The following is a 23437-nucleotide window of genomic DNA, read 5'->3' as shown; positions in this document are numbered from 1 at the left end:
GGGTGCACTCGTCGGGCAACAGAAACCCTGTTCAGAGATGCAAAATGTGAAACCTATGGCCAGCCTGGGCGGGACCAAGAAAAAGGGAAACCGAGTAAGAAGCAGAGGCCAAGAGAGGGTCCCCAAAGACTTTGTGTTTTGGTTGTAACCCCCTTACAATTTCTTCCTAGTAAATCATTTAAAAGATAGCAGCATTTTCAGGATTGTTTTCTATTTTTACTTACCATAAAACTACATTATAGGAGTTGTTGATACTCTTGAATAACTATCAATGTCTGTCTTTTTCTTCATAGAGAAATAAATCTTAGCCATTACTCACAAATCTTTATTCCAGCTGTCCTCATCCAATCTATTCCAATAAACTTCCTGTGATTGGATCTCAAAGAGGTCTATGTTGTCTTTCTAATAGTCTGCTTCTTAAAAAATTTCTAGGCTGGCCCTGACCAGTTTGGCTCAGTGGTTGAGTGTTAGCTCGTGGACTGAAGGGTCTTAGGTTGATTCCCAGTCAAGGGCATGTACCTGGGTTTCAGGTTTGATGCCGGTGGGAGTTGTGCAGGAGGCAACCAATCAGTGTCTCTCTCTCCCTCCCTCTCTTCCACTCGCTCTAAAAATCAATGGGAAAATATTCTCAGGTGAGGATTAACAATAAAAAAAATATTCTAGGCTGTATTACCAGTGACCTCATCAAAAGCTTTTTTTTTCCATTCACATCCTCTAGTCTATAACCAGTTGGTGGGCCCATGTTAAATAATCTTTTATTTTTTAGTATATTGCCTTTGGCAAACTAGACATCTTTATACAATTTCTAATTAAAGTTTTTCTTTTGATCTGGCCATCTGGATAGTTCTTTGATGCATTGTTCAGCAGGACCAAGGGTTATTTGTTTTTCCCTAGAGAAGCTGAAGAACTGTATTTTATTTATTCATTATAAAACTTCTTAACGATTAAGCTGTGGTTCTCTTTGTGAGTGTGTGTCCGTGTGCACACGTATGTTCATGTGAATTCATGCCTATTTAGGCATCTCAGCACTTATTTCTTTGACTTCTTGGCCATATTACATGTAATAGATGAGCCCCTGGCCTTGATTGTTTTTTTGTTTTTGTCTTTTTCCCTCTCTTCTTTGATCCTCATTCTCTTCTGATAACCAGCTCTCTTTATTTATTTATTTATTTTTCTTGACATTACTTCCTTACCCATTTTCTAAATTTGGAAGTACTTGAATCCATGGTGTTAGCCTATATTTACTGTGCTCTTTTAGAGACATCTGTTCTTTGTTGAGCTATTAACTAATGGCTTGAATAGTGTCCCCCCAAAAGCTATATCCCAATCCTAACTCCCAGCACCCTGTGAATGTGACTTTATTTAGGAATAGATTTTTGTAGATGTAATCAAGTTAAGGATCTAGAGGTGAGATCACAGTATTGCGGGGGTGGGGGTGGGGGTTCTACTCTTTCTGTCTTTGTTTTTTCCTTTATTTTTTCTTTCTCTCTCATTCTTCTTTCTTTTAAACTCTATTGAGGAATAATTGACAAAATTGTAAGATATTTAAAAAGTACATTGTGAGCCCAGCCAATGTGGCTCAGTGGTTAAGCATTGACCTATGCACCAAGAGGTCACCAGTTCAATTTCTGGTCAGGGCACATGCCCAGGTTGTGGGCTTGATCCCCAGTGTGGGGCATGTGGGAGGCAGCCAATCGATGTTCTCTCTCATTGATGTTTCTATCTCTCTCCCTTTCTCTCTCTTTAAAAATCAATAAAGAAAAAAATTTTTTTTTTTTTAATCCTCACCCGAGGACATTCTTCCATTTTTTGTTCAGATTCAGTGGGAGGGAGAGAGAGGAAGAGAGAGAGAGAGAGAGAGAGAGAGAGAGAGAGAGAGAGAGAGAAACATCGACGTAAAGGGGACACATTGACTGGCTGCCACCCGCACAACCAACCAGGGCCAGGGACAAACTGCAACCGAGGTACACGCCCTTAGCAGGAACTGAACCCGGGTCTCTCTGGACCACAGGCCGACGTTCTAACTGCCGAGCCAAACCGGCCAGGGCAGAAAAAAAAATTTTTTTCATAAATAAACGTACAATGTGGTGATTTGAAATACGTGTACATTGTGAAAGAATTCCCACCATCTAGTTAATTAACATATCTATCACCTCACATATCTCTCTCTCTGTAAGAGTATTTAAGTTCTCTTTTAGCAAATTTCAATTATGTAACTGTTATCCACTAAAGTCACCATGTTTTACATTAGGTCCTCAGACCTTATTCATCTTACAGCTAAAGTTAGTCCTATTTTACCACACTCTTCCTATTTCTTCCCCCCACCTCGCCACTCCCACCCCCGGCAACCTTTTCTGCTCTCTGTTTGACTTTTGCTATGAGTTTGACTTTTTTAGATTCCACATATAAGTGATACCATGCAGTATTTGTCTGTCTCTGTCTGGCTTATTTAATTTTGCATTGTCCTTAAGCTCCATCCATGATCCATGTTGTCACAAATGGCAGAATTTCCTTCTTTCTCATGGCTGAATAATATTCTATTGTGTATGTATTCATGCATACACACACACACACACATACATACATATATGTATGTATCACATCTTCTTTATGCATTCATCCATACATAGACACTTAGGTTATTTCCCCTGTCTTCTCTATTGTGAAGAATGCTGCATTAAACATGTAAATGAAGGGATCTCGTCAATATCCTGTTTTCATTTCCTTTGGATACATACCCAGAAGTGGGGTTGCTGGATCATATCGTAGTTTTAATTATTTGAGGAACCTCCATACTGTTTTCTATAATGACGGTACCAGTGTACATTTCCCAGTAATCACGAGGGTTCCCTTTTTCCCCACATCCTTGCCAACACTTATCTCTTATGTTCTTTAAAAATAATTTTTTCTTCCTTTTAAACTTATCTTTATTATTGAATGAATTACAGGTGCCCCCCCCTTTTTCACCATTACCCCCTTTCCCCACTCCTCCACCCCTCCTGCCTTCCTCACACTCTCATCTGTGTCCATTGGTTATGCATGTTTGCTTAGAAATTCTTTGGTTTATCTCTTCCCTCCCCTCTTCCTTTTGAGGTTTGTCAGTCTAACAACCAATTTGTACTTCCTAATTCCTTTACCTTTTTCACCCATCCTCCCAACCTATCTGTCATCCAACAAAAAATTTTCTGTATCTATGAGTCTGTTTCTGTTCTGCTTATTCATTTTGTTTGTAGATTCAATTGTTGATAGATGTGTATTTCCTGCCATTTTATTGTTCATATTTTTTATCTTCTTCTTCTTCAAGAAGACCCTTCAACATTTCATATAATACTGTTTTGGTGGTGATGAACTCCTTTAGCTTTTTCTTTTCCAGAAACTCTTTATATGTCCATCGATTCTAAATTTTAGCTTTGCAGGATGAAGTAATCTTGGTTGTAGGTCGTTGTTATCCCTCACTTTGAATATCTCTTTCTGGCCTACAAATTTCTTTTGAGAAATTGGCTGACAGTCTTATGGGAGCTCCTTTGTAGGTAACTGCTTTTCTCTTGCTGCTTTTAAGATTCTCTCTTAGTCTTTAACCTTTTGCGTTTTGATGATGACATGTCTTGGTGTGGACCTCTTGGGGTTCATCTTGTTTGGGACTCTCTTTGCTTCCTGGACTTGTATGTCTGTTTCCTTCATCAAGTTAGGGAAGCTTTCTGTCATTATTGTTTCAAATAGGTTTTCAGTTTCTTGCTCTCTCTCTTCTCCTTCGGGCACCCCCGTGATGCGAATGTTCCTACAATTGAAATTTTCCCAGAGGCTCCTTACACTATCCTCATTTTTTTGGATTCTTTGTTCTGATTGGGTGTTTTTCCTTCCTTATATTCCAAATCAATGATTTGCTTCTTGGCTTCACTTACTCTACTATTGATTCTTTGTAAATTATTCTTTATTTCAGTTAGTGCATCCTTCCTTTCTGACTGGTCCTTTTTAATGCCATTGAAGTCCTCACTAAGTTCCTTGAAATTCTCACTAGGTTCCTTGAGCATCCTTTTAACCAGTGTCTGGAATTCTGAATCTGTTAGATTGCTTATCTGTTTCATTTAGTTCTTTGCTGGCATTTTGTTCTGTTCTTTCATTTGGGACATGTTTCTTGGTCTCCTCATTTTAGCTGCCTCCCTGTGTTTGTTTCTATGTATTAGGTAGAGTTTCTGTGTCTTCTAGGCTTTATAGGGTGGCCTATTGTAAGAAGGCCTCCTTTGGGGTCCAGTGGCACAGACTTCCTGGTCACCCCAGCTGGGCCCTCGAGGTGTACCCCTCATGTGGACCATCATTCAGAACTGCCTGAAATGGAGCTGATTGGAAGTCCTATACCTACGAAATTAAAGGAGAAGCCACATTGAGACTGGTAGGAGGGGTGGAGGTGTGGAATGGCTGGTCCCACATCCACATGTGATGGATAGAAAATCAGGAGGGATACTTCGGCTAGGAAAGTCCTCCCTGAGTAGCAAGGAGTCTCCACCCCGTATCAGGCACCCCAGCTCAGGGTTCCATTGTCAGGAAGAGAATCCCCATAAATTCTGGCTTTGAAAACCAGTGGAGATTGAGGCTGAGGGAGGCTGAGGTTTCTGGAGTCCCAGGCAGTTTCTCTTAAAGGGCCCAAACACATATTTACTCAGACTCACTCCCTTTATGTTCCAGCATGGGGAAGGCAGCTTGAAAGGCACCAGAGACCTACAGGGAAGAACTGAGTTGTTTGGCATTGGGGCGAGAGCTGGAGAGGCAGCTTTCTCCTGGACAGACATGATGGTGGAGGCCGTTGGTTGTTCCTTTGGTGAGCCCTTCCCCCTCGGGGCAGGCAGAAGGGTGTCATATTTGGGACTCCAGCAACCTGGCTCATCCTGTTTGCCCCACCTTGGTGATTCCCTGAGGCCCTGCCCCACCCAACTTTCCGGCCCACCCAAGCTGTTTCCAGTGGCTTTACCATAGGAATGGCTTGTCTTGGCTCATGCTTCACACTTTCTTAAATTCTCTCAAACAAGCAGCATCTGACTTCAGCGAGCCCCCTACCTCTCACTAGGTGTCCCCAGGCTGCGCACCAGAAATAGCCAGCGTTGGTTCACAGCTTGGCTTTGCCTGGGCACCTCTAAACCCAGCACAAGAAGCAGCCATCAGCAGATCACTATGTAGCTAATACCTGGTGGCCCCAGGTAGAACACAGGCAGTGGCCGCCCTTGCCCCACAGCAGCACTCCCAGGGGACAGCTTCAGTCTACATCGAAGCACCACCACCCGACCACCTCCACAAGCAGCACACTCAGGGAGTGGACTCAGTGGGTACCGGAGCCCTGATGAAGTCAGTCCTGCTCTGTGTGGTGGGCCCTGCACAGCCGATCCTGCAAGGTAGTCAGAGGCCAGTGGGCAGTGGGCACAGCCAGTCCTTGCAGCTGATCAGCCTGTATAAATCCCTCCCATTGACGTGCCAACAGCAATATTTTTCTTAAGCTTTTGCAAAAAAGATATAATTTTGGCAAGGATGCATTGAAAGATTAAGGACAAATAACTAAAATGTAGTGAATATGACATAATGCACAGAAATAAATTTGACCTCTGAACTGAAGTTGTTTATATAGCCAGATGCAAATATTCAGGAAATTTAGAACTGTAAGTTTATGGGTGAATTTTACTGCTTGTTTGTTTTTAATTTAAAATCAAAGATAGTCGTTATCACTGTAGACATTTTATATCTATTTTAACAATTTAGTTTTTAATTAAAAACTTTTAAAAGACATTATTTTTAATAATAGAAAATTTTGGCAAGCTAGGAAAAACAACTGGAAAAAAGTGAAAAAATCATTTCCAAGTCCATGGAGAATATTGGATACATTATCCTGTAATTTTTAGTTTAGGAAGTAAACCACAAGGGTGCGCTGTTTAACAGAACTACAGCATTCTGATTTTTCTAATCCTCCCTCCACCCCCCACAGCAAGCATCCTTTAATAAAGCAGAAAGAAAATATTGGAATAGTTACATTATATTAGAAATAGAAAATGTTTATCTCTTGTGGGTGAAATGCCAAAAAAATAGAGTTAAAGAGATAAATAACAGGAATGCATAACAAAATGATTTATAATTAGCACAACTGTATTCATTTTGAGCTTTTATTTCATTTCAGTGTTCTTTTAAGTAGTCATTGGTATTATGTTTGCCTTAGACAGATTTAGGGACAAGTCATTCTATCTGTAGCTTGGAAAAAATTCTGTCAACAACATCTATTTTCTACTTTTGGATGTGTGTATTTAATAATTTACCTCATTCTTCTGAGACATTTCTCAGTACTGGCAAATTAAGGTACTCAGAAAGTGATCTTGGAGCTTCAACTGAAAATAAAGAAACTGAAACTATTCACATGAAAGGCTGTTGATTTTTTCAGCTAAATTTGGCAACCAATTGTGCGGTTTCCAAAGAGGGTTTCGTTGAAGATCCAAGTTAGTAAAATAATATATCCGAACCTTGTTTTCTGAAACATTACTGCATCTAACACGATTTCTCCACCTAAAGCATGTTTCAAAGACCACCCAGTTTTCTGTTTTTGCCACAGTGTCCTTTTGGCACCCTAAATTTCTCTGCGTTCTCTTTCACATGATTTCCTTATACATGATAGCCTTTTTCCTTACAAAGGGGTCTGTACTGTCTTCTATAGAAATGTTCACTTGGAGAAGAAAACTAGCCAGTTTGAAATTTCCTGGCAGTTTTTCTTGGTACTTCTTGAGCATTATGTGACTGTAATTCTGCCTAAAGATTTGAAATGCCTCCTGTGTCACAGCCTACATCCTAGTTGGCTTCTGCTGTTATGTGCATGAAGCGTATTGCATGAAATGTATATAATTATGTACAATAAGATTATATGCATATAGTTATTTACATAAGATTGTTATTTATTTCACACATGACAGAGACAGACACAATGACATTGACTAGTATTGAAAATGACCTAGAATTCTGGGATTGAAATTTAGTTCAGAAGTCCAGTTTCTGCATTGTATCTGCAACCAAGTATGTGTGAAAAGCGCTTTTAATAAAAGTAGTGTCCAAAGGATGTCCTGGTATTAGTGACAAATTAGCCTTTTAACCCTATTTTACATTTGAAGAACGGGAAGAAAGTTGAATAAAAGTTGTGCGTAATCTTGACCCATAGAATTCCCAGAACCTTTGAGGGAATTCTTTCCTTTTGCACATTTGGTGTGGCTTTACCGCTTGGAATTATGTGTCTGTGTAACAGGGAGCAGCTTTGCCCAGGTGACTAGCATGGTAACTAATTTTCTTAGTAAAAATTTTTTTTTTCTTTATTGATTTTAGAGAGAGAGGAAAGGATAGAGAGAGAGAAACATTGATGAGCGAGAACATTGATTGCCCTTCTCCTGCATGCCCCTCACTGGGGATTGGGCCCACAACCTGGCCATATGCCCTAACAGGGAATCAAACCAGCAACCTCTTGGTGCAAGCGTCGATGCTCAACCACTGAGCCACACCAGCTGGGCTGTACCTCATTTTCTTCAGGATGTTCTCTTTGGGTAAAAACACAGTAAGGGATTATCTTGTTTGGGCTTTCATTTGGTCTTGTTTTGCAGACAAACACTCAAATATTGAGAAATTGAAATACTTTGCCATCTAGTATTATGCAAGTGAAATTTAATACTTGTGTTACTTTTTTGACAACTGATTTCATTGTTTTTAAAAAATGTTTGACGTCATTCATCTTTTACCCAATTCTATCTTTTAATATTTCACATGGTTTACAAGCTGGTGATAGATTGTCATATGTTTATGAAAGGTGCTAGTATATATTTGATCTTAGTTTCCCTTAATGAGTTTAATCCTAGTTTTACACAGTCATTAAGGTTGTCGTAATAGAGCATATATTTGTAATCTTTAAGTAATATACCTCCTTTTAGTTTTGTCTCCACATAACATTTGATTTCCCTTCCGCTTTCCACTTATATTTATTATATAGAAAGTGGACCACACACATAATTCTACAGTTGCCTAGGAACAGTAGTTGTCATGGCATTTTCAGTTTGATATATGGGATACAGCTGTCTATACTTCCAGAAATATGACTTGTTTCATTCAGTAGAGAAATGCATCAACACTGTACAACATTCAATCTGCTTCCTCTTTTAAGCTTTCCCAAATATAAGGTAAACTTTGTCACTGTATTTTTCATCAGATTTTCAAAGATTCATAACCACAGTAGTGAAAATAATGATTAGTACTTACGTAGTAGCGCTTACTAGTGTTTCTGACAAGGTTCTGAGCACAATGCTTATTTAATGCTCACAACAATCCTCTGAGCCTTTACTTTGTAGGTTTCTGCCAGCTTTACCTTTGACCTTAATGTAAAGGACTATGTTCGTTATAAAGTCATTAAATATTAAAGAACAGTACTTTTAAAGAAACAATAGGCTGATTTTGAAATGGGTATGGATTTCTCTTCCTTATATTGGTACACAAAAGATGTGCCTCTCCAAAGAGCATACTGAGTTAAAATATCACTGAAAATAATCAATGTTAGGAGTCTTTCTTTACAAGCTCTCATAGTATGAAGTGGATTTAGTCTTTCTACCCTGTAACACTTGGGATCTCATGGGGAAGGCTTGCCTTTCACTGGTAACCAGCCGCATATATTAGCAGAGGCCAAAGCAGAGAGAAGCAGGCCTGATTTTGGAGCCACGATAATAAAACTGTGGATCATTAGGATAATACCTGCCATAAACAGCTTTGGCTTCCTTTCTGGGATGAACTGAGTTGGTCCCAGCTTGTTCTGTGATTGCTACTTGACTCTGGTTGAGGCTCTAAACTCAGCTAACCTGTGGATCTTCAGCATTTTCCTACCCTGCCCCTAGACACCTCTATCTTGACCACTGTGACCACAGAAAACCACGGTCACCACCACCCTCTGTCCTTTTAACTTGATCCTGAGCTCTGCTTACTCCTGACTCATCTTGTCTTTTTTTTTCTAATCAAGATGTACTACTGAGTTAGACCTTCATCTTTGGGCATTTAAAAACATGGTTTAAGGGATTATTGCTAATAAGACTTGGTTATATGCTATCTCAAAGTAGTGTGGGGTTGGTGAAATGAAAGCACAAATTGCTTCAGGAAGAGAAATGTAAAAATCTTGCAAGGGTATAATGCAGGTTGTGACGTTTCGGGGCTCTTTTTTAAAATGTGAATGGAGAAGGCTGTCTATTGTGGCAGAAGAAGCCCTAGCCTGGCTGGAGAGAGAGTTTTGGATTCTCCTAATAGGTCTATTAAATTCTTGTTTGTCGTTGTCATTTTTCTCGTTGTCTTTTTCATCTTCTACCTGAACGAGCCATTGAACTTCTTTATGGCTTGGATTTCTCCTCTGTGGAGTAAGGCTTTGTAACTAAATTTCAAAAAGTCTCTTTGAACTCTAATATTATATAAAATTATTTTATTCTTTTGTTGTCTTTTAAAGTTGCCCTTTAAGAAATGAAAGTACTTTGTTGCATAGACCTGTGGTTTGATCAGTGTTGATCAGACAGTCCTGGTATTACTCTTCTGAGAATTTTTAAACCCATGAACATTGACAGTCTTCTACCTCAACTCCTGGCTATAACACAAAAGTCAACCAAAGTAATTTGGAAAGAGAGGTAGAAGATAGAACGTTTGAGAACGATATATGCACAGGTGAATGAGTTTGTTAACCAGAGGATACAGATGTTATCAATGGCTAATGATGAGTTCAAAATTAGATGATTTTGAGAGAAATCTGGTGGCAAGCTCAATCACTTCAGATTCTTATGAAGGAGTTTGATTTTAGATGGTACCCCCAAAAGGCACAAAGTACAAGTGGTGGTGGTGTGTAGACATCAATAAATGAATCCAGCTCTGATCTCATTGCTGCCTTTCATAGCATTCATTTTGGTAGATTAAGGGAACACCCTTAAAAATGGCACCATAGGTGAATGCTTACATAGTGTGGGTTTAGGAGCTCTGGGCCCATTTTCCTTTCTGTAATTACAGTCAACTGGTACCTGAACTGTCACCCCTACTTCTTAAACCCCTTCACTTTCATATGATATGATTTTTCTTAATCTAAGGTGACCTTAGGAGGCTAAGACTTTCCGTGCTATCCATGAAAAATCTTAAAACAGGTTAGTATTAGAGAACAAAAAAATAGAATACATAAATTCTAGTTTTGAGGGGAGCTAGAAGGAAGTACTACTAAAAAGAGAAAGGGTATAGAACAAGGAGAATCAGAGCAGCAAAATAAATTGCCCTGGCCCCATCAAAAGATAGCATTTTATTTTAAAGATAATCATGAACAAACAAAGAAACTGGCATGTATGCTTTTATCTATCACAAACCAGAATACACATGCGTGCATGTGTGTGTATAAAGAGGTATAAAAGATACGTAAAAGGTGGGACACTCAAATGCCTGTGAGGCAACCTGAGTTGGATTTACAGTGATTTTTTTTTCTTTCTGTTTTTCCTCATTAACGTGTGCATTGTTTGTATCTCATGTGATATCATCCTAATTTTATGGTCAAACTAATAATAAAAATGATTTTGTTGTGACAAAAATCTTGCTTTCACAGCTGTACCAATTTTGCAATTTTAAAATAATACCTCATACTTCTATACCACATTTATTATAATAAATTTATTTTTGAAGTGGAAGAAAATCAACTTGTCTAAGTTGTAAAAATATGCTAGAATTCTTCCATCAAGAGTTAAGAGAATTATATACAAAGACCTTCAGTGATACAAAAGTTTCAGTCATAGGGATATAATTCCTACTAAATTAGATATAGCTAATGCCAATTATAAAATATTTAATAATATTTTGTAGCATTTATTGAGAATGTCAAGGTTGGAGAATGGTAATGTGAGTCTGTCCCTTAAGAAGAAAAAGATATATATGAATTTTCAGACAATTTTAAGGGATTGCTTAGGTTCTTTCCTTTAACCCCCCCCCCTTTCCACACATGGAAATCATATTATAAACAGAAATAAAAAGCCAAAAGCTTCTAATAGAAACATTTAACAGTATTATTGAAATTGGGCCATTGTATTTTCATCCTTTCATTCAAATTATTTTTTTATTTTTCTATTTGTATTCTTTCATTTAACTCTTTTATCTGGAATATATTGGTTTAAATGACCCACATCTTACAATTCAACTGTGATTAATAAGTGATCTAATAACTAGTACAGAGCTCATACTCAGTAAATCTGTTGAATGCCATTCAATTCTATTTTCTTCAGCTAAATTTTGTTCCATTTTGAACCAGTGAATTCTGATCTGGTTGTGAATTCTCAGGGATTAACTCTCTGGCATGGTTTGCAACTTGACCTTGCCGTTTACACTAGAGTATTCTTTTTTATCTGCATAGTATTTTCCTTTCACAGACCATAAAATTTCATGATAAGCATTCCTGTTAGAGGTGCAGTTTTTGCTAGTGGCAAGCAGATTTAGTGACTCTAACTAGAGTAAATATTGACTATCTCAAATTATTAACCAAAGAGTTTTCCCCATAGTAAGCAGACGCCTTGCTGTTTTCTTGGTTTGTAAACCCTTTGGACTTAAAAATAATTTAATCTCGACTCCTTTTTAAAAATAAATTAAAAATAATTTAATCTCGACTCCTTTTATAAAATTTCAAAATTTTAAAATCTGACCAAAGGAAATGTAGCTTGGTGGGAAAAGCCAAAGACCATTCTAAGCAATTCTTTCATTTCAGTTTTTCACATTAAGTTAATGAAACATTTCAAATTTGTATACCATGTACCCTTCACTAAAATTTAACCAACTGATGTTAAATATTAGGTTTTATTTAATTTCTTTTTCTTTTCTTTTTTTTTTTCTTTATTGATTTTAGAGAGAAAGGAAGGGAGAGGGAGAAGGAGAGAGAGAAACCTCAATGATAGAACATTGATTGGCCGCCTCCTGCATGCCCCCCACTAGGGATTTGGCCCATAACCTGGGCATGTGCCCTGACCGGGAGTCAAAACCGTGACCTCTTTGTGCATGGCTCAGTGCTCAACCACTCAGCCACACCGGCGGGGCAGTTTCTTTAAGGTATGAGGAAGCTGCCTGAGGTGACTTAAAGGGTAGTTTTTACTCAAGTGAATTATACAGAATGTGTATGCAGTGACTTAATCTCCAGTTCCCGAATGTTGGATGCTGTCGGGTTTTAAGGTTTATTATACCCGAGACTAACTCTAATAGGACTCATCACTAAAGAAAAAGCACAAATGCCCTGGCCAGTTTGGCTCAGCGGTTAGAGCGCTGGCCCGTGGACCAGAGTCCCAGGTTCAGTTCCCGCTAAGGGCACGTACCTCGGTTGCAGTTTGTCCATGGCCCAGGTTGGGGTCATGTGGGTGGCAGCCACTTGATGTGTCTCTCTCTCACATCGATGTTTCTTTCTCCCTCTCTCTCTCCCTACTGCTCTATCTGAAGATAAATGCAAATATATATATACATGTGTGTGTGTGTGTGTGTGTGTGTGTGTGTGTATATATATATATTCGAAGTCCCTAAAAATAAAAAAATAAAAAGCACAATTATAGAATAAACACCTCCTTTATGCATATTTTTTACTCTATAACTATAATTTGCTTATTTTACTTACAGATCACTTTCACATACTTTAAAATAGACCAATCGTGTGCAACATATTAGGTAATATTTGTGGATTGCTACTGTATACTAGGCCCTGTGCTATTTCACTGAAACTTCCCTCCCCTTGGAGGTAGGCACTCTTACTTTTCTGCCTTAGGTGAGGAGGCTGAAGGTTTCAGCCACAGCGAATGCCGCGCGCCCTCCCGGGCATTGTCTCCAAAGCTCATTTGTTTGGTAACGATTACCCTGGGCTGCCTTCCAACTTGCAAACCCTCTGGAAGCCTCTCCAGTTAGACAGATGCACGCTCGGATTTACTGGGCAGGTCAACCCTCAGTATTGCAAGGGTGGAACTGTTTGGAGACTATTAGGCGTGTACTTCTAAAGTATACAGAAAAAAAAGGGGATTTAAGAATGCTGCTGGTGCCTGGCTGGTATGGATCAGTGGTTGAGCATCGACCCACGCAGGGCACATGCCCAGGTTGTGGGCCTGATCCCCAGTGGGAGACATGAAGGAGGTAGTCAGTGTTCTTTCTCATCGATGTTTCTGTCTCTCTCTCCCTTTCCCTTCCTCTCTAAAACCAATTAAGGAAAAAAAATTTTTTTTTAAAGAATGCTGCCGGTTAGGCATTGGTGGCCTTCCTTGCCTTTTCTCTTTCTGCTTTTAACATTTTATATAAGAACTCATGATGTATTCATTGAAGTAACTGTGGTAGTTTAGCACGTTTGCTTTCTAACAGTAGTTGTTCTTGGGTTAGGACCCTCTCCAATGTTGTATGCTAGACAAGTGTATTCGCGTAGCCCTCAGTACACAGACATTTTCTTGCCTACAATGGATTTAGAAACTTTTAGATCTTCTGAGATTTTCTTTCTTTTCCTTCAGGCTTTTTCCCAAGAAAGATATGTTTGCCACAGATATAGAACATCCCCTTCTCAAGGCCCAGGGATTCGTCCACTTTTTAGTGACATTTTTGAGTTAACACAAAATAACTCCACCTTTGATTTCGATTACCTTAACTTTCCTTGGCTGCGGCTTTGCGGATTGAAATTATTTTCTAACAGTCTCGTTAACCAAACACAATGGTTGCCTCTCTGTCTTAGGGGACAATGAGACATACTCTATATTAAGCTATTTCCTTGAATGCTAACACTGATATCACTCCTATCTGAGAACAAAAGCAATATTCCTGTCACTAATTATTTCTCTGATTATCTAAACTCGCCACTCTGATTCCTTGAAAACCCTGCCTTGGGCCCAATTGTTACATTTACGTTTTTGTCATAAGCTTAGAAGTTGTGAGCATTAATTACAGCATGGGCTCTACAGTGAGAGTCTGCCTGGCATCACTCAGACACGCATGTTCTCTTCCCCCAGTGTCTTTGCTCTCAGTCTCCTGGATCCATTTGCAGCTCTAGAAACACATGCCCATTGACTTCCGTGATACACACGCACCGCGGGAAAGGGAATCAATCTCACGGAATCAAGTTATAAAATCCACAGAAATATACATATCCTGTACAACAAGTTAGCTTACTTGAAAACCTCTAGGGTGATAAATGAAATATATGAGCCTATTTTATTCTGTCTTTGAGTTGTGGATAGATTTATATAACCTTGTGAGTCTTTGTATACAAAAATGTATCTTTTTTATTTCTATGCTGTCTGCTTTTTTTTATATCATAACCAAAATTTGGAAACTCTAATTCCTGAACAGATACTATTATCTGGGAAATTCGTGTTGTGAGTGCTTTGCTCAGGTAATAGAAAAGAACAATAAATGGCAGTGATTGGAAATCTGACCTAAAGGGGGAAACAGGTTTTCAGCATAGAATTAGGAAGAAAATCAAATTCTGCCATTACTTCATACAATTATTTATTGGTCACCTACTCTGTTCTTACTGAGACACTTCTGTGATAGGAATGAGGCATGATTTAATAGGGTTTTACATAAGCAAATGCATCAAGAAAGAAAATGACATCTATTGCTTTTGATGTTTAGATTAGATTTTAAAAAGTAAAGTGCCACATTGTTTTAGGAGTATTTTTGGTCTTTTCTCTAATGATTGCTAAATTTGTTACTTTTATAAATAGCAGGTGAAAGTTTCAGAACACAGGGACATATCATTAAGAAGGTTTTTATTTAAACTTTATATTCTACTCAAAATGATATTTAAATAATGTCCATTCATTACTACATTTCTTTCTCAGCTAATGTATTGCCGAGGGTCCTTCTCCTAATTATTTTAAAAGCCAAAGCAGTAATTGAGGTCCCCCCCCCAGGCCCACTGTGGGTGGAGGTGACCCTCAGATTCAGTTGGAATTAGCTGTTGTGACTCTGAATCAAAATCTGGGTTTGGGTGGCAGGCTTGAACTCTGTTCTTGCTTTATTATGGAGAGGTCTGAAGCGCTCTGGAGGTGGGACAGGAGTAATGAGGGGAGAGGAGGTTGGTGGCTGCAGCTCTTTGCCTGTTGGTGTGGACGAAGTTTAATGGTTAGACTTCACATAAGGTCAGCCGGAGCCCCCCTGGTCTTCCTCCTTTGTTAAGAGGAGTTGCCTTTACTGAGAGTTGTGGTTTGCTCTGCTGCTTCTCCTGTGAGATGACCTAACACAGTTGGCAATGATGACAACTAACTCGCATTTTTCTCTTTGGGGGTCAGGCTTCCTTTACTCTCCAGCAGAAATATTACAAAATTACAAAATAGCGATGTTGGCTACATTTTTCTTGGTGTGTAGCAAGGCGCAAAGACTGAGAAAATCCTGTGAACTAGTTTGGTTCCTGGAGGTATACTTGCCTTGTCTCATAAATATTGAAATGACCCAAGCCTCGGGTCCTCTGCTAGTCTAAGTTGATCAGGTCCTTTTATTTACAAATGAAGAAGGCAGTATTCATTCATCGTGGCATTCATTCAACAAATATATTTTGAGAAACTTCTATGAGCCAGACATTGTTCTGGAGATAGAGCAGTGAGCGAAATAGGAGGGGGAAACCCCGGCCCTCCTCGTCAACCCCAGTGGAAGCAGACAATAAACAAGGAAAAGAAGCCAAGTATACGGTCTGTTAGAGAATAGTAAATGCTGTTCATAAAGATCCAGCTGAGAAGAGGGACAGGAAGTGTTGGGGTTCGATGAGGGACTCATTGAAAAGGTGGCATTTGAAACATGGCCTGAGGAAGAGGAGGGAGTGAGACATTAAGTTGTTGGAGAGAATTGCAGGTGCAGAGAGCAGCAGGGCAACCCTCCCGGGGCAGGAGACCCCTGGCACCACGGAGGCGCTGCGTGGGGGCCGGTGCGGTAAGGCTTCATCCTGGGACGAGGTGGCGAGGAAGCCAGGGGCCAGGCTGTCCATTGCCTTAGGAGTCATTGCAAGGACTTGGGCTGTTCTCTGCCAGCTGGGAGACCATTGGCAGGTTTTGAGCAAAGTGACCTAATCTGACTTCCATGTTAACAGGATCCTTTTATGTTGAGAAGGAACTGTGAGGAAGCGATGAGAACACAGAGTCCAGTCAGCAAGTCCTTGACGATGATTTGGGCTCCATGGTAGCCGTGGAGCTGGATGAGCCAGGAGGATGTTCTTAATGTGACGCGTGAGAAAGGACACGACAGTGACCCCCAGAGTCACTGGCCTGAACAAATGGAAGAATGACTTGCTCTTTATGGGAACAGAAAACTATGAGAACAGGATTAGTTTTGACAGGAGAGGGGAGAGCAGGAGTTATCAGGATCTCAGTTTAGACCTGCCAAGTTTGAAATGGTTTTACTCATTAAGTAGAGATCAGACAGAGGCCCGGGGTGGAGGCCTAAGTGCAATTCATCAACATATTTATATATATAATACATAAAACCAGGGGGACAGAGGAGATTACCAAGAGAGTGAACACAGGAGTTCCTAAAGAGAATACGCATGTCCAAGACCTGAGATGGAAAGCAACCAACAGAAAACAGAGATCGGATCTGTGAGAGTGAGGACTGTGGTAACCAGGAGGTAAAAGAGGAGGATTCTAAGAGAGTAGTCAACGCTGCTGAATGCTGCTAATAGGTCAGATAAATTAGTTCTAAGAAGTAACCACTGATTTAATTGTCGTGGAGGTCATTGATGACCTTGATAGAAATCGTTTTAATGGATCAAAGGTTGGGGCAATCTGATTGGAAGGGTGTAAGTGGGAAATGAGAAATTGGAGACAAAAACCATGAATAATCCTTTGAAGCAGGCCTGTTGTAAAGGAGCAGGATGGCACGGCTCTGCCAGCCTGGTGAGCAGGACTGTCGTCGTGTCTGCTGACAGCCACCTCCTATGAGTGTGAGCGTCACTCATAGGGTCGTGCATAGGGTCGGTGACCTCAGATGACCTTGCCTAGGGTAGACATACAGGTTTTTGAAATGTTTGCTATTGATAACATTAGTGCTGAAAAGAGAAAGATTAATCAACTCAGCTTTCTTTCTTTCTTTCTTTCTTTTTTAATCCTCACCTGAGGACATCTTTCCATTTTTGTTCAGATAGAGTGGGAGGTAGAGAGAGAGAGAGAAGCATCAATGGGAAAGGGACACATTGAGTGGTTGCCACCCACACAACCAATGAGGGCCGGGGACAGACTGCAACTGAGATACGTGCCCCTAGAGGGAATCAAACCGGGGTCTCTCTGGACCACAGGCCAACACTCCAACCACTGAGCCAAACCGGCCAGGGCTCAGCTTTCTTAATGTACAGATATTCTTCCCTTTTTTACCTCTTATTTTATGTCCAATGATTCCCCCAGATTTTTCTTTGAAAATTAGTTTTTAACTGTATTATTTAGGACTCCTACATTATAATTATTTCTTTGCATGTAAGTCTCCCATCCTGGCCTAAGTTTCTTGAAAAGAATCATATTTTATTTTTTCTTTACCTATTCATCTCACAGCCCAGCTCCTGGCACTTGGCAGACGCACCACACACGTTTTTTGAATGCATGACTTTTATGTTCCGTAGTGCCATGTGATGTGTTTGAGGTCAAGTTGGTCTTCCTAAAGTTTGCTATTCATTTCCAAATAGAGATTGTGTTTGGTCATTTTGTCTTCCATAGAGTTCCTGTGGCGTGGACGTAACGAGGACAGGCTCTCTGAAGCTCAGTAGCACATCCACTGGGAATTCGTCTTTGAAAAGGACAAAGCGAAAGGCACCTTCTCCACCCTCCAAAATGCCACTGCATCAAAGTGATGAGAGTAGCCATGTGACTGGTAATGGTCCTCTTCCCATTAACACTACATTTGTGCTGTGTTTTGTTTCATCAAGACAGCAGAAATGATATAGCTTATAAAACAATGATACTTAAACTGAGGCTTTCCATTGATTGATTTTAATAATAGCACTTAGTCGCTAATTATGCTCACTTAAGTACCTTTTGAAAAATCAGCAACATGACAAAATAAAATGAAAAAATCACTGGCTCCGTTATCCGGATGTGAGAAAACCATGGTTTGTAAATCTGTTCGGAAGGACCCAGCCATTCCAGGACTGACTACGTGTAGGAATGGAAATCTAGGTAGGTTAGCGAAATGGCTGTCTCTTTGGGAATTATATAAAAATAAGTGAAAGCACCCAAGAGCTGTTTCTTTTGTGCGTTGTGGCGTGTGTCTCAGTTGTGCTGCTTCTCTGTTCTAGCCCTGCAGTCGGTACACGCAGTTCCCACAGACAGTGTTTCAGAAGCCAGCTCTCCTGAGGGGCTGCCCAGCCCAGGTATGTATGACACCTCTGTCCACGTCATGGAATCCCGGAGAAAGATCTTTCTTGACAGTTGAGGAATGACTGTAGTTATAATGTTCTGTATACGAAGGGGATACAGATGCTTTGACTCTATTTCCCAAATTTTAGCATGTCCTCCAGGGTTTAGAATATGAAGCGGGCACACTCAACATTTTAGTTCTGGTACCTTGAGTCCTTTCCCTACCAGGTCTCCTGTTTATTTCTGTGTAATGTCAGATTATCAGATATTCATCTCCTTCTGAAGGGTAATGAGACATCTTGGTGGTGTTTAAAAGAAAACTTACATGAAGGTATAAAGTACTATCCTTCTCGTAATTGTCCTAGGTATGAATTTAACTTACAAAGGGTTCGAATCTAATGGTAAAAATGTGTTATTATGACATATTTTCTATTATATGTTCTCATTTTGGATTCCCTCCTAATAAATGAAATTCCACTAAACTACAACAATTTAATCTAATACTGCCTAATATTTTAAAATAATAGTTATTAGTAGCTATTGTAAGAATGAGCATGATAAAGTTTCTTAATTCTTAGACTGAATTTAAAGTTAGATATAAATGATTATGACAGGCTAATGATGTCTAATTAAAAATAGAATATTGTTATACCAGTAGGATAATTTGATAGGTATAAAAATTGCTTAATATAACCTTAGCTAATTTTTAGAATTCATATTCACAAATGCAGGAAGAAATCAGAAGCGCCCAAATGCTCCTAAATCTCTTACATTTAAGTGATATTTAGGAATTTGGGATTTGGACACATCTTACACAAAAAATTCTCCTTTTCTCTGTAATTAAAAATGTTATCATTAGATAAGTAGTAATGATTTTTTTTTTACTTTTACCCAAAATGATATTAACAATACCATTTGTTTCAAAAGGAAATTTATTAAATTATATCCAATTATATAAGTGAAATAAGACGATTCTGAAGTATTAGAAAAAACTGTCACTCCTGTTCCTTTGCTTGATACTTGTTTCTCTTTCTCTTCCTTTTTTTTTTACCTTTTACCTCTTTTTGTTTAGTGCATGGATAATTATGAGCTAACAATCTGGTTCCTTCTGAAATACTTCTTGGTCTCTGCCTGCCTTAACTCTGTTGTTTGAGTGCCATTTCCACAGATTTTACTTCTTTGGCAGAAGCCTCACTTGGCCCCGGGCTCCCCAGTCCCGAGCAGTGCGCTGTGTCCAAACTGGCAGACGAAGTCTGTCTGTCCGAGTGCCCTGGAACTCCCGACGCAGCCGTGGCATCCCTGACATGTAGGTGACTGGTCTTTCTCGAGATGTAAGATGCGTAAAACCGTGGCTCGGAAGAATTCCAGTTTCTCATCTATTCAGCTTTCTTCTTTTTTGGCAAACTATTTGAACTTTATTATTTTCAGTGTGTAACTATATAACCATATGTAACTATATACAATCATATATATATATGTACACATATACACACACATTGTTTTTCTTTCTTGAAGTTCTCTGTTGTTACCTAGGAGGCATGGCTTATTTTCTATAGTACTGTTTTTGATGGAGATTTTTATTTTTAAATTGTTGGAATTATTCTATTTCCAGATATCAAATTTTATAGTTAGGTAATACTTGAATGTTATCATGAATATTTTGCTCAAGTTTTCAGTGACTCAGAAAAAGCCCTTATCACCTCAAACAGGTTATTTAAAATTAGTATATTATCAGACACTGCTTATTGGAATGTAAAACTGTGTGCCCAGTTTAGGAAATAGTTTGGCAAGTGTTTAAAAAATAATAAAATTTAAGTATTTGTTTTCTGTGTGATCTAGCAATCCCACTCCTAGGTATTTTCTCAATAAAAATGAAAACCTAGGTGCAAACACAAACTTCCATGTGAAATATTACAGAATTTTTATTCATAATTGCCAAACATGGGAAACAATCCAGTGTCCCTAAACTGAAGAATGAATAAAAAGAACTAGTTGATCCATACTTTGGAATACTACCACCTACCTATAAAAAAGAACGAAGAACTAATTCATGCAACAATGTAGCTGAATCTCAGATATATTATGTTAAATGAAGGAAGCCAAACTTAAATGGCTAGATGCTATCTGATTTGATTGATCAGTCTCGTAAAGGCAAAACTGGGGATAATGATTACTAAGGGCTCTAAGGGGCATGGGGAATTTTGGAGGTTGATGAAATTGTTGTATATCTTGAGTGTGCTGGTGGTCATGAAACTATATACCTTTGTCAAAACTAGAAATTCCAACATGAATTCCAAAAATGATGAATTTTACGAATTGTAAATTGTACCTCAATTTAAAAATGAAAACAAACAAACAAAAAACAGCCCTGCCTATGTAGCAACTACAATAATAATGTCTGACATAGTCAACATTTTTTTTTGAATGAGTTATTTAAAAAAAATAATTCACCAGACTGGATTTAATGTAATAAATTTTATTTTATCAAAAAGGGGTATTTGTCAAATAATTTTCCCATTTTGATTATGTCCAGGAAAAACATACAAGGTATCCTAAAAGTCTCTGTGAAATTTTAAGCTTTAATAACTTACAAAGAAAATGCTGCAAACTTATAAAAATATCTTCTGAAAATTAATATTTAAATTTCATTTGCATGTTCATTTTGTGAATTTTAAATAATTTTTTATTTGATTTTCTGTTTCAATTTTGTTATCTTTAGAGGGATTGAAAAACTTAAAAAGTATTCAAATTATATAAAGCTAAATGTAAAAGACATTTCAATAATTACACTTGTAACTTGTATCCTTGTAATTTTTCAGCATTTATATTTTGGAAGTTGTTAAATCTTAAAACTTCACTAAGAATTTGAACACTGTTCTTTCAAAGTGAATATTCTTTCTTTATACCTTTGAAGCTGAAATACTATAGTTGTGGTATAGCGTTTATGAAAAGTATTCACTTTTCACACTCCTCACTCCAATTTTTTCTACTGTAGTCCTAAAATTTAGCCATCATATAAGTCTATTAACCCATACAAAACAAACTTGATTTAATATTTTTCAAAGCTTGGAGAAATTTGTACTAGCCAGATAACCAACTGTGAAAGCTCCCTTGGATTAGAATTTTTAAAAGGAATCATAGCCTTTTCTATGACATTTAATAACAGGAATATTTTCCAGGCTAGTAGTATGTATTTAAACAAGCCTATAAATAAATCTTGTAACTACTAAGTTATAAAATCCCAGAAAAATAATGTTAGCATATTTTTGAAACATATAACTCATTCTTCATACTTTAATGAGTTGAGATCTTTTTCTCAGTGAGGGCACCATACTTAATAAAAAGTGGTGTATTTCTGACACGTGTGATGGGCAAGAAAGAAATAGGAATGAACAATCAGTAGTTTGTTCAATGTTACTTCAGTTAATCCAATTTCAGAAAGAGCTTAATATACACTGAAAACCCATTTATAAAACATGTTTGCCTCTATACCAAAATGGCCATCATTTTCTCAATATACAGTTTTCAAGTTATATTAACATACTCTTAATACAGCCCGGCCGGTGTGGCTCAGTGGTTCAGCATCAACCCATGTACCAGGAGGTGGCCGGTTCAATTCCTGGTCAGGGCACATGGCCAGGTTGTAGGCCTGATCCCCAGTGGGGGGCATGCAGGAGGCAACCAATCGATGTTCTCTCTCATTGATGTTTCTATCTCTCCCTCCCTCTCCAAGACTTTCTCTCTCTCTAAAATCAATAAAAATAAAAGAAAATTGAATAAAATATTTTACATAGATATAGCATGCTATCATAGACATAATCTTGTAGACAGAATGGCATCATTATGATTATTTAACATGATATAATAAAACAAGATTTGTATATATATAGATATATATTTAAAGATTTACTTAAGTTTTTAAAATATTTTTTTCTGTTGAATAATCTATTTTTTAATATGCAGTAAAAATATCAATACAATTCTTGATATTTGTTTATTAGAGTGCAAATAGAACATTTTTCTGTTTGCCTAAAGCTAAAATTAAAGAAATACATTTTAAGTACTTTACATATTCTTCAAATATGTAAAGGTTTTAATTAAGTTTTGTGTATGTGCTGATCACTATAGTTCAGTGCGTCACCACCTTTTCCTCCTCATTTGTAGAAAAAATTAAACTCTGTTTAGCTGCTATTGTGCAAGTAAAAGTGTTGAATTATATTTAAATAAGCAAAGATCCAGAGCCTCATTTTTTAGTTTAAATTAAACTAAATGGCCTGTGGGCCATTTCTTGTTGGTACTAAGGAATAGTGATAAACACATTTTTATACGATGAAATATTCACCACAGCTACTGAAAAGCAGCACACATACATGTACACACATAACATTGATATTGGGGAAACCTTTAAGATACAGTAAGTGAAGAAAAACATGTTAGGTGAAAAACGTCATGTATAATATGCTTCCAATTATATTAAACCAACAACAACAAAAACAGAAGCATGTGAGTATGCATATCTGCTTATATATGCTCATTATACTTTCTGATAATATATAGGAAAATCCTGTTAAAGATAATATATAGGAAAATCCTGTTAAAGAAAGTTTGCCTCAGAATTAAACTGGGTGGGAATAAAAATTTTCATTGTTTAATACTAATTCTATTTTTTTTAAATTATATTAAGCATCTAAACAGTGGCTATTAATCCTGGTTGCATATAGAATCACCTGCAAAGCCTTAAAAATTCTTGGTCCCACCCTTTCAAGATTCTGAGTTAACTGGTGTGGAGTAGAGTGTCAGCATAAGTATTTTTAAAGGGGCCCAGATAATTCTCAATTATGGTTAGTGTGATAACTACTGAGTTATTTTACAAATGCACTTAGAGACAATATAAAAAAGTTGTTCTTTTCATTTTCATTTCAAATTATTACATGAATGTAAAAATCATTGAAATTGAAAGCTGTATTCCTAAATGAAATACTATATAACTTGAAGTTTGAGTTTAAATAATGCCTTTTTTACCATGAATAAAACCTAGAGTGATAGCATATTATTTTTAGAATTATATGTGTCTGATTGTATGTTAACAAAATTATGCACCA

General features: G+C 37.9%; 1 protein-coding gene across 1 annotated transcript in view; it reads left to right on the top strand.

Annotated features, from left to right (window-relative positions):
* The window catches only part of COBLL1 (cordon-bleu WH2 repeat protein like 1), a 71810-nt gene that overhangs the window by 31720 nt on the left and 16653 nt on the right, over nucleotides 1-23437 (top strand). Inside the window, exons 8-10 of the mRNA XM_036253330.1 lie at nucleotides 17697-17850; nucleotides 18275-18349; nucleotides 19522-19641. Of these exons, the coding sequence (XP_036109223.1) occupies nucleotides 17697-17850; nucleotides 18275-18349; nucleotides 19522-19641 (349 nt within the window). The remainder of the gene's footprint in view (nucleotides 1-17696; nucleotides 17851-18274; nucleotides 18350-19521; nucleotides 19642-23437) is intronic.

The sequence above is a fragment of the Molossus molossus genome, unplaced genomic scaffold, assembly GCF_014108415.1.
Source record: "Molossus molossus isolate mMolMol1 unplaced genomic scaffold, mMolMol1.p scaffold_m16_p_11, whole genome shotgun sequence".
Lineage (NCBI taxonomy): Eukaryota > Metazoa > Chordata > Mammalia > Chiroptera > Molossidae > Molossus > Molossus molossus.
The sequence above is the reverse complement of the archived record's forward strand: the minus strand, read 5'-3'. Positions and strand labels throughout refer to the sequence as shown.